This window comes from Ceratotherium simum, chromosome 11 (genome assembly GCF_057802395.1).
Source record: "Ceratotherium simum simum isolate JZ-2026a chromosome 11, ASM5780239v1, whole genome shotgun sequence".
In the NCBI taxonomy this organism is placed as follows: domain Eukaryota; kingdom Metazoa; phylum Chordata; class Mammalia; order Perissodactyla; family Rhinocerotidae; genus Ceratotherium; species Ceratotherium simum.
Window position 1 is genome coordinate 20,344,620 of NC_141910.1, and position 16,879 is coordinate 20,361,498.

The following is a 16,879-nucleotide window of genomic DNA, read 5'->3' on the forward strand; positions in this document are numbered from 1 at the left end:
CTAAAAGCTCCATGAGTTTTCAGAAGAGCGAGGCAAGGGCACGCAGGTGTGGGCCGGGGGAGCCGGGGGAGCGGTTCCTACTTGGGAGCCTGCTTGTCCTGCTAATTTCCTACAGCAGGGTAGGGAGAGCTCTGGGGGTCAGGAGCAGCAGCACAGCTGGAAGACAGGCAAACCAGCCCTCAGGCCCCAGAGAGTGGACTTGCGTAGGTCCGGAGCGAGGCTCAGGAACCTGCGCTTTCAAACACTCCGTGTGATTCTGACTTTGGACTGAGAAAGACATTGAGGGGCAGATCATTTGACTATATTTTAAATTTAGGTAATTACACTCTACATCATTTCCTATAGGATACTTAACATATTCAACTCCACCCAAACCACTAACTAAAAACAAAACAAACAAGCAAAATGACCTCCCTAATGGGGCATCAGGTCCTTCAAATTGCACCTCGTCATCATAGTTTTAGGTTCCAAAAACTACATTCCTTTTCAATAGCTCTTAAATTTAACTAATGCCAGAAGCTTTCAAATGTAGATCTAAGAAAGAAAACGCAACACACATACGTTTGGAGGCAGATTGAAGGTTTCAAATCATGGGGTCAAATGTACATTATCACTTAATTTCCACATTTAAGCCTCAGTTAAGGCCCAAATTTCTTACTCTTCAAACACTAAATTGGCATGAAATATGAACATACGTGTAAGAGCAATTAATGGAAGTAGTTCTTACTCAGGAAATCCTTCGATTTGGTTTCCTAAAGTAAGATAGGCCTTTCAATTCTCTTGTGCATATTTTATGATCTGCCTAAAAAAAAATCCCGTCCTCTGCACCATATCAAGGTGCTCGTTTAACAAAAAGATCACATTAATACTGCGGCAGGGCTTAACTTCAGAAGTTCCTCAACTAATTGCTTAAAATGTCAACCTTTATTTGATATTAATACATTTGCATTCAAATATTTATAATCTTTTTTTTTGTTTTTTTTCCTGAGGAAGAACAGCCCCTGAGCTAACATCTGATGCCAATCCTCCTCTTTTTTTCTGAGGAAGATTGGCCCTGAGCTAACATCCGTGCCCATCTTCCTCTACTTTATATGGGACGCCGTCACAGCATGGCTCGACAAGCAGTGCGTCGCTGCGCGCCTGGGATCCGAACCGGCGAACCCCGGCCACTGCAGCAGAGTGCGCGCACTTAATCGCTTGCGCCACCAGGCCGGCCCTAATCATTCTTTTTTTTTTTTTTTTTTTTGGTGAGGGAGATCAGCCCTGAGCTAACATCCGTGCTAATCCTTTTTTTTTTTTTTTTGCTGAGGAAGACCGGCTCTGAGCTAACATCTATTGCCAATCCTCCTCCTTTTTTTTCTTCCCCAAAGCCCCAGTAGATAGTTGTATGTCATAGTTGCACATCCTTCTAGTTGCTGTATGTGGGACGTGGCCTCAGCATGGCCAGAGAAGCAGTGCGTCGGTGCACGCCCGGGATCCGAACCCGGGCCGCCAGTAGCGGAGCACGCGCACTTAACCGCTAAGCCACGGGGCTGGCCCTAATCATTCATTTTTTATGCATGGAATTCTTATTCTTGAGAGTTGGGGCCCTCTTTTTTCAAACCTCTATTCAAGGAAGACAAAGCAGCTCACTCAAGTTTTCTTTTTACTAATCTTTAAAAAAAAAAACATTCATCAGGCAAAAGCTCAACTGGATGTTAACATGTTAACGGCAAAACGCACTGTCTCCCTTGGGCTTGAAAGCAACTGTATCATCCTTGTGATTGGTTCCTGCACCTCCCAAACTCAAAACCTTTCAATTGGTCCACACAAACATAGTTAAAATACTCTCTAATTCTTCTATTTCAAAGAAAATTATTTGCAGAGTCCTTTCCAATCATTCCTTTTTCCTCTAGTGGGTGGAAGGAACTGAGTGTAGATATGAGAGAGGACAGGAACTCTGTTCTGCCAAAGGGAAGAGAGAAATCATTTGGACTCCCCTACCTAGTTAGATATTTTACATCTGCACATAACACAAATTGAGATACTTCTAATAGGTACAAGACTGACTTTATTTTTGTCACTGCCACGGTGCAGATGATTTAAACAAATGTAACTATAGTTTATTAGCTTCTTTCTCCCTAACTTCAGATGTTATTTAAACAATACAGAGCATGATGCATTAGGATGCTTTTAAAATGTTAAGTTTAATGTGAAAATCACTGGAATTTATATAATAGCTGCCTTGTTTACATCCCCCTAGCTGGTTTATTTCTATTCTATGGCTAAGGTTACTTGCAATATAGCAGTCAACGTCAGTAATTTGGCCTCACACTTGCAAATATGCTCTCCCAGGTCCTTCCTGCTACCTCTTCCTCCTACCTCTATGTAGCATTTTCAGTCTTTTAATCTTTCAAGGAATTTGAGCTGTAGGAAACAAGTGACCTTACAAGGTAAGGTATTGTGGGCAGTTGGCCAATTAGTCCAAGGTTAGATAGCATGTTAACTATTGAGCTAAAATCAACTCTTGAGGGAGTTTCTAGTTCACTTTGATTGGATACCCTTTGTGATGGTTCTAAAATTAGTACAGTTAATAAACTCAATTGTACAGGGGTCAAAGTTTGTGGGTGGAGGAAAAAAACGAAGAGCAAGGAGACAGTCACTCCATCAACGACGATACCTTACGCAGCTCCCCGTATTCATTCCTCTGTAACAGTGCAAAGAGCTGTCACAGTATTCTTTTGGCAGCTAAGAGAATAGATGAAAGACCCCGGAGGAAGTCCTGAGGGACTCTCGCCATGAAGGGAGCAATGAGGTTCAAGCATACAAGTTCATGAAGAAGGAAAAACAAAAATACTTGGTTTACTCCCTAGCCCCCATCCTGAAAGGCTAGTATAAAAGCAAGAAAGGGTCAGTTTAATAAATTTTCATCCTTCTCTAGTTGTTTTGTTAAAAATAATACGCCTAACAGTCTGCAGATGAGCTAAAATGTCCTTGAAGAGAGGCATGTTACATATTGGTCTGTCTAGCATTCCTAATACTGCAAAAGCCACCTTAAATCTTCCGGGAAAAACGGTGTGCTCAAAGAAAAAATCTCTAATGTAGCTGTAATTTGCTCTTATTTCTATTTCTTTTTCCTTATATATTTAAAACCATACCAGAAATAAACAGGTTTTCTGGTCACATAACAGAACAACACTGAACTGAAGCTGGCCTAACAACTAGCATAAAGCTGTCGATCCACCCTGCATTAGCAAAAATGAAAATACGAATAAAATAGAGAAAATGAAACCAAAGAGAAAAACTATAAGAGGAAAAACAAAGACAAAATTCAAATTTACTTTGAAAAATCTGGTTTTATTTTCTGAATCAAAAAGAAGTGTATCCATGTTCAATTTAGAATGCTTAACTTTCCATTGATCTCTTCAAGTACTTTCCACATATTGTTAACAGTGCTCAGAACTGTGTGGAAGTTAACATCCAATACCATGTTTTAGAGAAAAAAGTTTAACTATCGGATCTCTTTCTAAGAAACTCTTCTCAACGGCCAAAGGATTGGCAATTTTAATTTAAAAGGAAAAGATTTTTAATCATTATTGGAAATTTAAGTGACAATGGTTTTCAAGAGGTAAAAATCAGATCTCTTTTAAAACAGAAAAAATTTTAATTTCTGAGGGTCTCATACCTGACAACTCCAGTTAAACATAATACATCCCCCACCCCCAAAATTACTAAATGTATTATTTCACCTTGGAATAGGAAAATTATACAATGAAATTTTTAAATTATACTATATATATTAATATACCATTTTAACTGTCATGTTTGCTAGCAGAATTACCAAATTCTACATTCAAGGGACAAATGATAAATGCTCTTTATTTTATTTAAGAGTCCACCCCGTTCTTTGTTGTTTTTTCTAGCCTCGTATTTTAAAAATCATGACCAAAGACCAAGAGTCAATCCATTTACCTGAAATGAACAGCCAGTAGGTACTGGTCCTACATCTGTGTCCTTTAACACGTCCAGTACTCAAAAGGCAGAGGGAATTTATAAGAACATGATTTAGGAACATTTTAGAATACCAAAGGGACTCTGATCTCCACGTCCCTGACATCTCATAGACGTTATTCAGACTATTCACGTGCACTGAAGCATGTCCAGCATGCAGGCAAACTTCTTTTAGTTGTTCAAATTGAGGTAAAACAGTCAAAAAACAGTTAAGATTAACAGAAGAGGCAGAATTTAATCTTCTTTTGCTGCTTATTTCATATAAACTGATTTTTAAGTTTTCTCACAAAAAAGAGACTCTAAAGCCAATAATTTCTCCAATTTCAGTCACCCAAAAAAATAAGCTTCTTCTTTCAAAGCCATTATTAGTAAAGAATGTTTTGAAATGAAGGAAAACATTTTTTTCCAGAATCTGCATTTTGTACCTAGCGTGATACAATTTATTACTTTATTTTTCAAATTTAGAAAGAATTCAAGTCTGAGGACTATTTGATATTTTTTCAGACACCAAGCAATACCAACAAGATTCATAAATATGATTTTCTGACACAGGCAGGTAAGTGTGCTAACATCTACAAAATACAAACAGCTCTTCTTTCAAGGATAAGACGGCTGAGATTTAGTAGTTATGATTAGTTTCTCAGTACAAATACAAATTTAAATCTTGATTTTTTTTGCCAACATTTTAAATGGTCAAATTTTATTCCACTTCCAGGTTTCAAGTTGAAACAAACAAAAATAATAAAAATTACCCAACTGGCAACAAGTCCCATATTTCAATGTTATCTTTACCCCAACAATTATAACCTACTGCCAGTAATTATTTATATGTATCTACTTGTTTTTATTAAATAAGCTCTGGTCAGTTATATAAAAGAATAATTTGCAAGAATAGTACTTGGCACTGGGTTACCTTAATGCTTCTGGTATAAACAGAAGCACTTAGAAAATACCAGCTCTTAAGCACTTTGTTTCAGTAATTTGAATATCCAAAGGCATTCTTAATGTTACATTTCCATTGATAGATTCTAGGGAGTCTAGTCTCAGCCAACATGGTTGATTTTAAAAAACAAAAAAATCCCTAAGCTACATGGTAATGGAATACTACACTTGCTTTTTATATCATATGGAAACAGTTCCAGGCAGACCAAAAGGAGAAGAAAACCTGCCAAATCAAAGTACTGTAAATAAAGTTCATCTTACATACCCCAGGCAGAAAAGCTCAAAAATAAAAAAAATCAGAATCAAAAGACCACCTCCCCACGCAAAAACCCACCCAAAAGACTTCCATTCTGAGCCTAACATTTCCCTAAAATGTTAATACTAGAAGCTTTAAGGTACTTAAAGCTGTAGCGGTAACTGTAGAAAGCGCCACTGACAGAGGAAATGCCATGAAGGGTTCAGTAGCCGCCCACCCATCCCTTACCACCCCCACCCCAATAATATGTAAAAGATCCGGTAAAGTTTTTTTCTTATGCTAATAAAGGCATACCACCTAGTGTGCTAAAAGACTAAAACTAGCAGCATTAGAGCAGTAAAGTGAAAATAGGAAGCCGACAGGAATGCTCTAAACGCCTACTTAGAAGAAACAAAGCAGCAGACAGGACCCCTCTGCCCTCTCCTTGTGTTTGTAGGGAAGTGGTTGAATTAAACAGTCAGATTTACCCACACGAACAAAAATTTAACAAAGCTTCCCCAAGACACCAGAATAAAACCTGACCTTTCCAGTCGAAGGGCACAGAGAGGCCTCTTCCACGTCCTGGAGTCGAATGAATTCAAAGATTGGCAATAAAGGAGAAAAGAAAGCATTAGGGGTGTGATGGAACAAGCTGTGGAGTTTATCGAACAGTCACACCAAGTTTCTCCAGCACACGGACACCCTTTTCCTGGTATTCTTGTCGGGTCATCCAGAAGTTGTCTTTGTCTTTCATGATATCTGCTAGAACTGCACCACCCAGGAACACCATGTGCTTTCTGCGGGGTGGGTCTTCAATGCGGATCTTAAATTTCTAAAGGAGAAAGAGGAGATGATAAAATGTCACATGTGCATAGTGCTTTCTGCTTTATGACAATGACTTTTTCATATATTCTCTTGTAATTCTCACAAAAGTCCTGTGATGTAAGTAGGACGGCAGGATTTGGTATCTGAGGTAGAGACATTCTGTAATTTGCCCGAAGCTCATAGCTAGGAGATCACACATCCATCCCAGTGTGCTTAGAAGAGTCCTGATTTACACCTGCTGCCCCATTATTAACAGCACCTCTTGTCACTCTCAAGTGTCTGGATTTGAACAATAAATTCCATGATCACCCTACTGACAGCCTAAGTACCAGAGTCCTGATGTGGCAGCTTTTCCCATCAACTGGTAGATGACCACATGGGCAAATCACTTAGCTAGCTGTCAAAGGAAGAGTTTGGATAAGAGGACTTGTATGGTTTCATCAAGGCCTAACAACGCTGCTATGATTCTAGTCTCATGCAATAGAGTAAGACTGAAGTTCTTTTCTTGCAAGCAAAGCTCACTTTCTATTGTCTCAAATTCAAATGAAATGTTCTCAAAATAAACAAGGCCAAATATGGTCAAAATAAACCATGGGGATGTTGGAAAAAATGAACATACTAACTAAAATTAAAGACAAGTGGGGAAAGTTTTATACACAATAGCCAGTATTAACTGTCTACAAGGACACACCTCAATCTGTGTGGTCAGTCAACACCTGAAAGAGAAACTTTATTTTTTTTTTTTTATTTATTTTTTTAAGATTTTATTTATTTATTTTTCCCCCAAAGCCCCAGTACATAGTTGTCTGTCATAGCTGCACATCCTTCTAGTTGCTGTATGTGGGACACGGCCTCAGCATGGCTGGAGGAGTGGTGCCTCGGTGCGCACCCGGGATCCGAACCCGGGCCGCCGGCAGCGGAGAGCACGCACTTAACCGCTAAGCCACGGGGCCGGCCCTGAAAGAGAAACTTTAAAATGATGTAGCAGTTTTATTTATAGTGTCACAAATCCTGCAAAAAGACTCAAAGGAACTATGTCATTCTAAATTGCCTTATGTCACATAAACGAACAGTAGAATCTGATAATACATAACACAGAAAAACAGCAGTTTACTTACTAATCAATTCTGAGGCTAACCTACTGTTCTAGTTACTTGTTAGCTCTTAGGCAGGGGTCAGTAAACTTCTTCTGTAAAGGACCAGACAGTAAATACTTGAGGCTCTGCAGGTCTCTCTGGCAGCTACCTAAAGAAGGCAGCCCTAGAAATATGTGAAAATACGTAACACTACATAAGAGAATGAGCCTGACCATGTTCCAATAAAACTTTATTTACAGAAACAGCCGGTTTGGACACAGGGCTGTAGTCTGGCCACCCCCGCTCTAAGGGAAACGTGGCTAGCCCCTGAAGACACTGCTGCCCCTGCAGCTTTCTCAACTATCTGCTGTTTCTCTCTCACTACCTTCCTAACCCTGGAGGTTTGGCAACAGGAATTCTTCTTGTTCTTCATTGCTGCTTCTCTCTGCCTCCTCCCTACAACTCCACAGCCCCTCTGAAGCTCATTCTATCAGACTATTCCATCTACCACTCCTCCTTGCCCAAGTCATCTACAGATCCCCAGGTTGTGTCTTCTCATACCTGCTCTTACTGCACGAGCGTGCACGCTCTATTATTCCCTGACATTATCCTTAGTGACTCTGTCCTTCTCTCTCTCTCACGCTCACTTGGCAAAACACCAACTCCAGTGATCAACCCTCTACTTTGCACCTGCCCTCAAGGAACTGAACACCATAGGAGAGAAACTCAACATCCTGCTTTAAACGTATCACTTACCTCAATCAAGCCCTCAGTGCTGCTGGCAATCTCACTACATTTCTCTTCTCTCTCATCCACTCCCCAAGACAACCATTTCACACCCCCTCCCTCCTCTCAGAGCCTCCTAACTCATCTTTCTATATCCACCTTTCTTCCTCCCTCCCTCAACAGTCTATTCATCACACTAGACTTAAAGATCCTTTAAAAACAAGTCAGATCCTATCATTTCTCTGCTCAAAATCCTCCCAAGACTTTCCATCTCTCTAGGAGTAAAGCCCAACTCTATGGTAGCTGAACAAGACCCATGTCCCAAATACCTTTCTGCCGTCACCTTCCAGCCCTCTCCCTTGCTCACTCTGCTCCAGCCATGCCTGCACAATCCCACCAACTTGGGGCTTTTGCACTTGCTGTTCCTGCCTAGAAGATTCTTCCTCAGATAGTCACATAGCTCACTTGCTCATTCCCTCACTCCATTCAGGTCGCTGCTCAAGAGTTCTCTCATCTGAGAGGCTTTCCCTGATCAGGCTACCTGAAGGAGCATACCATCTCCCCAACCATCTCCCCAACCACTTCCCTTTTCTAGCCCCCAACTTATTTCACTTTTCTTCATAGTGCTTATTACTACTGATCTATTATTCATAGACTAAAAGCAGGGATTTTGTTTTTGGTTCACCACTGTTTTGTTTGTCCCAGCACCTAGAGCAGTGTTTGGCACCCAGAAGGAGTTCAAGAACTATTTGCTGAATAAATAAATGATCGCCTGAGACTGATTTTAAATTATATGTATAACCCAATAAAATCAGACAAATGAGCGAAGTACTTAGACAACATGGCTCCTTTTGAGTCTTTTAATTTGTTTAATGTATGTGAGCCCATACTCAATTTAATTTCAACAATTTGAGTCACATATGAAAGATGTAACATGAGTATCTCCAATACATGCAGTTCTCTGAAATATATAATCTCATTATCTAAAACAGTTGATCAAAGTCGGTGAGACAAAGCTCAGAGAGTAACTCAGAATTAAATGACTCTTGGTTGAGTGCAGAGTATATATAGCGTACTTCACACAGTCCAGAGTTTGTAGAAAAAAAAAATCAATGCCAAATAACCATCAACTATTACAGACTAGTTTAAAAATTTCTACTCGACACATCAACTACCAATTAAAGTCTGTTTCAAGAGCTATGATAGTTGATGGGGATGTATAAGAAGTGGAGAAATGGGGCCGGCCCGCTGGCACAAGCGGTTAAGTGTGCAAGCTCCGCTGAGGTGGCCCAGGGTTCGCCGGTTCGGATCCCAGGTGCGCACCAACACACCGCTTGTCAAGCCATGCTGTGGCGGCGTCCCATATAAAGTGGAGGAAGATAGGCACGGATGTTATCCCAGGGCCAGTCTTCCTCAGCAAAAAAGAGGAGGACTGGCAGATGTTAGCTCAGGGCCGATCTTCCTCACAAAAGAAAAAAAAAAGAAGTGGAGAAATGATGTTGTACAATGTGACTGGGGAGATAAGACACATGGAAGAAGGAACCAGAAAATAACCCAGAATCAGAAATATAAGACAGTCCAAGATTGGCATTGAAGGCTGATTACATATCCAAAAACTAAGCTAAAAAAAACTCCAAAATCCCAAGTGGGGCTTTTGTCTCTCCATAGTATACCAGCTTCTTCTCACACACTTAGAGGCACCTTGGCTCTCAGGCTGTTCATTACAGGTGAACCAGAAAGTTTGGCCCTGAACCCAGGTGCCTCCATCCACTGAACAGAGGTGACCAGGTAGTACTCTGAGACAGAGCTTACCTTGAACCATTTACTTCTTCCTTTCTTTTCAAGGCTGCACTTGACTGCATTAGGAATTTGTTTAGGAAGACTTCTTGCTCCCTCTGGTGGTTATCAAGATTCACAAGCTACTTTACAGGGTTTTAAAAGTATGTTAACAGTTGGATTATTGATTAATACTTACAGAAAGTTTTTCCACATCTCCCTTTAAAACTCGTTCTAAGTAAAGCTGTTTAAGTTCTCGTTCCAACCGTGACGGCAACCCAGGATACATAGTAGACCCTCCGGATAGTACAATATGCTTATAGAATTCAGATCTAGAAAGACACAATAGGGATTCATTGGGGGTTTCAGACCAGGAAAACAGTATATCTCAGAGTTCCTGTTATTTATGTCAGCCTCAGGGGGTTGCTGGGAGAATTAAATAAAACTCAACAAGTAAATCAGAGGGCTGAATGTTTGCTACTACTATTGTTATAACAAATCCTCCTTACATATAAAACATATAATTTTGATGAAAATACTTCTAAAGCACCTGACACACTTTCTTGCAAATGCAATTGAGTCTTTTAATAATGACAATTTACATTAGTAAACTCCCAGTATTTAAACTGTTAGCACAGTGCTCCCCTGGAGACACTGAGATGTGGGTGTTTACTATAATTAACCATATTCTACTATGACTCCAGTTCTTGCTTTTCAATTTTCCATTTGCCTTTTGTCATCTTCCCTTTTGCTCCTTTGCCCTGAGGCTGTCCACTGTTATATTCGGTTAGACTGATGTGTTTGCTTCTCACAGTAGTCCTCTCTTTCTTCCTTAAATATGCTGTTGGTTATGGTACCAGACAATCAAATCTAAAATAACTGCATATGTAGTAAAATATAATCTGAGTGAGGGTCGAGGAACTCTTCTCATAGTAAAGTTCAGGAACTGAGTCACATCCATTTTGGCCTCATTCAAACTGGCTTCCAGGTTTTTACTTACTTCCAGGTTCTCAATGGCTCAGGCTACTGTAATTCTAGCTTCTAGAAGAGCAATGTTTTTGTATTTAATTGCAGAAGTGTGCACGTGAGTGTAGAAAAAGCCAAGCAGTTGAGGGATGGCTACATGTGATACATACACATGAGCATTTATACACGTACATTTCCATATGCAGAACAGACAAAACAAAATTTGCATTGTGCTACCTTCCAATGCTAGCTCTGTGGAGAGGGCCCTGAACCTGCCTCCAGTGCTTGAGGAACGCCAAAACTTCAATTCTTACCAACAGGCAGGCACTTTTAAATACGATTTTGCTATTAGTGATCATTATATCATGGGACAAAAGCATCTACCTAATCCCCACCATGAGAAGTTATCATAATTACAAAGTCCAGATTAGATTTTTGATCATCTCCCATTAGACGTACAGCTTGCTATGAGCTGATCAGTATTTTTAGTAATTTCCATTTATTATCCTGCACCCCAGGCATCCCACCAAAATTAGCTAGGTGGTTATCTAATTCAGGGTTAAACGAACAAGTAAGCAAACATTTGCTTTACAAAACGCTTCTGAGTGGACTCCTCAATTACCTGGGTGTAAAGAGAGGCTTTCTAACTATGAGTTAAGTTCTAGATGCAATACAAGAAAAGATTATAAATCTTTTTATATGACTAAATAAAAACAAATTTTTGAATGGCCAAAAACACCATAAGCAAGAGACAAAAGGCAAATTAGGAGAAAATATCTGCAACATATATCAGAGTTAATATAAAAAGAACTTTTAAAAATTGAGGGAAAAAAAAAATCACAAAAATTCTATAGAAAACAGACAAAAGCCATGAACAGATAATTCACCAGAAAAAGATATAAAAGTGACCCTAAACATAGAAAAATATCTTCAAATTCACTCTTAAGAGAAAAGAAAATTAAAACTACATTGAGATATCATTTCTCACTCATCAGACTAGCATAAAAGTAAAAATCAAACTCTGTTAAGCTCTGGGGACACGGGTGCCCTCATATATTACTGGTGGGAATGAGAAACGGTACAACATTCATAGAGGATAATTGAGTAATAACAAAACTACATGCATGTACCCTTTGACCCAACAATTCCCCCTCTAGAAATTTTTTCAGACTATACATGTCCCAAAATGCAAAAATACAGTGTGCACAAGGTTATTAGCTGCAACATTATTTATCAGCATAAATATTGGAATCTACCTAAATAACCAAGATTCACTGAACAAACTATGAGATGTACACACAATGGAGTACTACGCAACTGGAAAAAAGAATAAGGACAATCCCTAGGAAATGGTATAGGACTGTTTAGGATATATTAAGTGAAAAAAAACAAAGTGCAAAAGAGTATTTCTAGTATGTTACCTTTTGTGTAAAAGGAAATAAGAAACACAGAAAGAATAAGCCTGAAACTAATGAGACCATTTACCTACAAGGAGGAGTAGGACTAGGGGGGAAGACAAGAGATGGGGAGAGTAATACTTCTAAGTATACTTCTTGTATAGTTTTGATTACACTGTTAATGTTAATATTCAAAAAACAAAATTAAAGAGGAGCTGGAAATATCCTGTGCCACAAAATACAACACGCTCAAGAAAAGATGGGGGCATGCCAAAGGACACCAGAGCCTGCTTGAAGGGGCTCTCGTTGGCCCAATCAGAAACAATCTGAACATCAAAATAAATAAAGACAGTAACTGGGCCGGCCCCGTGACTTAGCAGTTAAGTGCACGCGCTCTGCTGCTAGCGGCCCAGGTTTGGATCCCGGGCGCGCACGGACGCACCGCTTCTCCAGCCATGCTGAGGCCGCGTCCCACATACAGCAACTAGAAGCATCTAGTAGAAGTACAACTATCTACTGGGGCTTTGGGGGAAAAATAAAAAAAAAAAAAAAGACAGTAATAAACGACAACCCACTGAATAGAATCATGAGTCCATACTGATAATAAACAAATAAAAAAAGGGAGAAGGAAAAGCACTTCCTTATCCTCGAATGCCAATAAATATAGAAGGAATGATGAATTGGAAACCACTTTTTTGCAACCATCACAGTGAAAATGGATTTAGGCAAGCATTATCAATAGATGCTAGAAGCGGTGGGGGGCAGAATCTGATGAGGAACAGGAGATTTACATAGTCCCAAGGTATTTTCTTACAAATTACTTATAAATTAAGAAAGGAAAAATAGAAAAACTAACAGTGGAGAAAACAGGAAACGTCATTAATAGCTTAACACTAACATCACCAATAAGGAGCAAACAGACACCACCTCTGATGTGATTCCCTGAGAAGGACATATCACTTATGTAGTATTATAGCCAAAAACGCATAACCTGAATCTAATCATGAGAAAACATTCAAACCCAAATTGAGAAAAACTCTCTAAAATAATTGGCCTGTACTCTGCAAAGACGTCAATGTCATGAAAGACTGAGGAATTGTAACAAATAAGAGGCGATGAGGAGACATGACAACTAAATACAATGTGTGATCCTAGATTTGATCCTTTACCAGAGAAAAGAAAAACTGTATAAAGGATATTTCTGGGACTATGGAAGAAACTGAAATACGGTAGATAAAAGTACATCAATAATCAATCTTCTGAACTCGACAACTGCACTGTGGCTATCTAAGAGAATACCTTCATTCTTAGGAAATACAGAGTATTAAGGAGTAAAGAGCATTTATTCATTCAATCTACTCTCAAATGGCTCAAGAAAAAAAAGAGGATGATAAAGCAAACATGCAGAACGTTAAAATTAGTAAAATGGGAAACTGGATCAAGAGTATACACGAGTTTTCTGTATTATTCTTGCAACTTTCAAGTTTTAAACTACTTGAAAATAAAAAATTTGAAGTGGCTTCTGACACACAATGATATATTGTCCAACATCCAGTGCTACCCTATCAAAAAATTATTCTGCCTTATCTATTCAAAAACATGAGAGAGAAAACAGACAATATGGTCATTCTAACTATTTATATTCCATCTATTTCTGATAAATAATTGGAAACCACCATTTCTAATGTACCTGGTATCAATGTCAGCCGCCTGGATTGTGTTAAAAAGCAATTCAGCAACACCGACTCCCTCAACATTGATCAAGTGAGGCTGAAATAAAGCTTCTGGTGCTTCAAATCTCTCTCCCCCAACTTTGATAATGCGGCCATCTGGGAGCTAGAAACCAAGAATAACCAGGTATTAGTCAGCAAAAGATTAAAAAATTTCCCAGTGTTCTCTAGAAAACTAGTTAGTACTTTTAAACACATCTGTTCTATAACCAAAAGCATTATCGGCAACATATTTCTCCTAAAATACATTTTTGAAAAGGGGAAAAAAATACATTTTGATAATTAATTTTATTATCATGCTCTGTTCTATTTCTCTGCGGCCAAATATCAGAATTTCTTGGAGAAATCATCAACGCATGAGTGCATGATGGTCCACCGGTGAGTGCAGCAAACCATAAACGGGCAGCATTGATCAACTAAGGCATTTGGATTATTACTGGTATCAATGCTGCTTCTCTTATTATTTTAATACATTTGTGATTTTATGGATATTTTTACCATGTAGCACAGACACATTCAATTAAAAATTTTAAATAATTTCTTTCATTAAATAATTACTCTGTGAAACTTTGCTATTTTGCCATCAAAAACACTTTACACCATCTGTGAAACTTCTGTCAAATCATTTAATTTGAAAAATGTTCTATGATCAAGAAAGTTTAAGGATCATTGATCTAGACTACTTTACCAGGCAATTCTGTTGTCTCCTATTTACCAGTTCCTATTAAATTTTAAATGATAACGGATAAATATAATTTTAATTTAAGCAAATAAAATCTAAATAACAGGTCAGATATCGTTACATAACCTTGTAGAGAAAACTCTTTAAGTCACATCATGTTTATATTTAATTAAATGAGCAATGATAAATTTACAATAATTATATTTAGATTCCAAAATTGACTTTCTAATACGACGAAGTACCCCAAAGCAAGTTTAAACATCTACTCCATGTTTGCTGTGATTCCTTACAGATATGTGCAAAGCAATCACATTTTTCAAGAACACTAGAATTATCTTTTTATAAATTGTACCAAATTTCTAAAAAAAGATACTGATACAAACATTTACCTTAAAAAAATAAAACCATCAGGTGAGTTTAAAAACCACATGAAATCACTGGAGATATCCAGAAAAACCTCACCTGGCAGACCACTATTAGCAAAAGCTCTTTACTTTGCACTTCCAGCCTCTTGGATGGTGTGGCTTCTCTCAATGCTCTGCTGCTGGCCAGTCTAGGAGTGCAGGGCCACCCACCCTAGGAACTACCTACCTCTAGAAGCTGTTAAAACTCTATGGTTCTCATTTCTTCGCACCAGATCTTATTCTATCCTTTATTTGTCCGCCCTTATCCCTTCTCACTTACTCATCAGTTCACTGTTGCTTATTTGTTGTATATATTATTGTAACATACCTCAAATTCTTTGAGAAAGGAGGGAAGAAATAAATAAAATGTGCCTTACATTTATAGCTCCCTCATCCTTTGCTTCACACCACTTTCTTCCACACAAGTCAGGTAGATGAAAAACTATAAATCTAGAGGAACTGTCAAGAAGGCTTTAGGAAAGAATCCCCAGGGCAAATCTGGAGATCATTAAGTTGCAACGTACTGACTTACTGACTATTTGGATCAGTATCTTTTAAAAATAAAACATATAATTTATAAAAATTTATAATATTTTTTAAATGACTGTTTTGTACATATTTGTGATACGTAGAGCTTACATGAATCAAATGGTTTAAGAATACTTGCTTTTACTGCCTATTACTTGATTTCATTTTAGCAATAACTAGACTGAAGATGAGATATGGAAGTACTTTATGCCCAGATGAATATAATAAACAAGATAGCAATACATTAAAAATTCAGGTAGGATCAACCCCCTTGGTGTAAGCTATAACTAGATTCTAAGTCTCACTAGTTACAATTTCAAGTTAACATTTGTTCTGAACATCCCATTAAGAAAATACTAAGTCAGGAAAAGACTGCCACCTACTGAATTATTAAAGCAATACTCTAGGATGACTACTTCCCCAAGCATGTTTCTTAGAAAACCGGTCCCACAAAAGGCTGAAGAGTCCTATAGTCTAATAAGGTTGAGAAACAGCTACACTATATTCTCACAGACACGCACATGTTAGCATATCAAAGGCTCTGAGAAGTCCTGTAGTAAAGTAAATCCAACTCTCTCCCAAACTTATTTGACAATGCAACCCCCATTTTAATTTTTGTGAAGTACCTATTAATATCTCAGGAAGTATTATTCTGTAAAATACATGTTGAAAAATGCTATTCCAGATATTAGAATCTCAAAATAACATCTCATATCTGATTATATCCTAAGGTAGAAAAACAACTTATGATTCTTGCTTTATTTTACATTATATGGTGTCCTAAAATAATTAAATCATAGAATCTTAATGCAGAAAGACATTAAAGGTCACACATATACATATTACAACAACTCAAAACAAAAATACTGGATTCCAAGAAAACCTCCTTAAACACACACCAATAATCATGGTTGTCCATTTTAAAACCACATATATATTATACACTGGAAATACTTACTGTGTAAGATTCAACTAATACTGTGGTTTCTAAGGCCAGTTTCTGTTCTTGCTCAATATTATACCCCACATAACACAATTTTTCTTTAATCATGCGAACCGTTTCAAAATCAGCAGAATGGTTGAAAGCGTATCCTCGCAACAGAAGCAGCTGGTACAAAAAAATAGCAGTAAATTCACAATTAATCTGAATGAGTTCAACATTCAACTCTGCAAAAGCTATTATTGCTCACTAAATATGTCACGTCAATAACAAGTGCAATAGACAGTGGTCCTCAGCTCTTACTGCACACTTCAGAAACAGGAATGTTACTGGCCACGGAAGGACTCATATTTCAGCTTCACAGAGAGTAACAGAATTAACAGTTCATCAATAATAAATGGGTAAGGCCGGCCCTGTGGCTTGGTGGTTAAGTGCGCGCGCTGCAATGCTGGTGGCCCGGGTTCGGATCCCGGGTGCGCATCGAGGCACCACTTCTCCGTCCATCCTGAGGCCGAGTCCCACATACAGCAACTAGAAGGATGTGCAGCTATGATATACAACTATCTACTGGGGCTTTGGGGGGAAAAAAATAAAATAAATAAAATCTTTAAAAAAAAAAAAATAATAATAATAATAATAAATGGGTAAAATGAGGTAAAAAA

General features: G+C 38.3%; 1 protein-coding gene across 1 annotated transcript in view; it reads right to left on the bottom strand.

Annotated features, from left to right (window-relative positions):
- Positions 1 to 3,315: 3,315 nt before the first annotated feature.
- ACTR2 (actin related protein 2) overlaps positions 3,316 to 16,879 on the bottom strand; it is a 36,374-nt gene continuing 22,810 nt past the window's right edge. Inside the window, exons 6-9 of the mRNA XM_004435616.3 lie at positions 16,236 to 16,385; positions 13,624 to 13,769; positions 9,770 to 9,902; positions 3,316 to 5,999 (exon numbers count right to left, since the gene is read on the bottom strand). Coding sequence (XP_004435673.1) covers positions 5,829 to 5,999; positions 9,770 to 9,902; positions 13,624 to 13,769; positions 16,236 to 16,385 — 600 coding nt within the window. The 3' untranslated portion in view covers positions 3,316 to 5,828. The remainder of the gene's footprint in view (positions 6,000 to 9,769; positions 9,903 to 13,623; positions 13,770 to 16,235; positions 16,386 to 16,879) is intronic.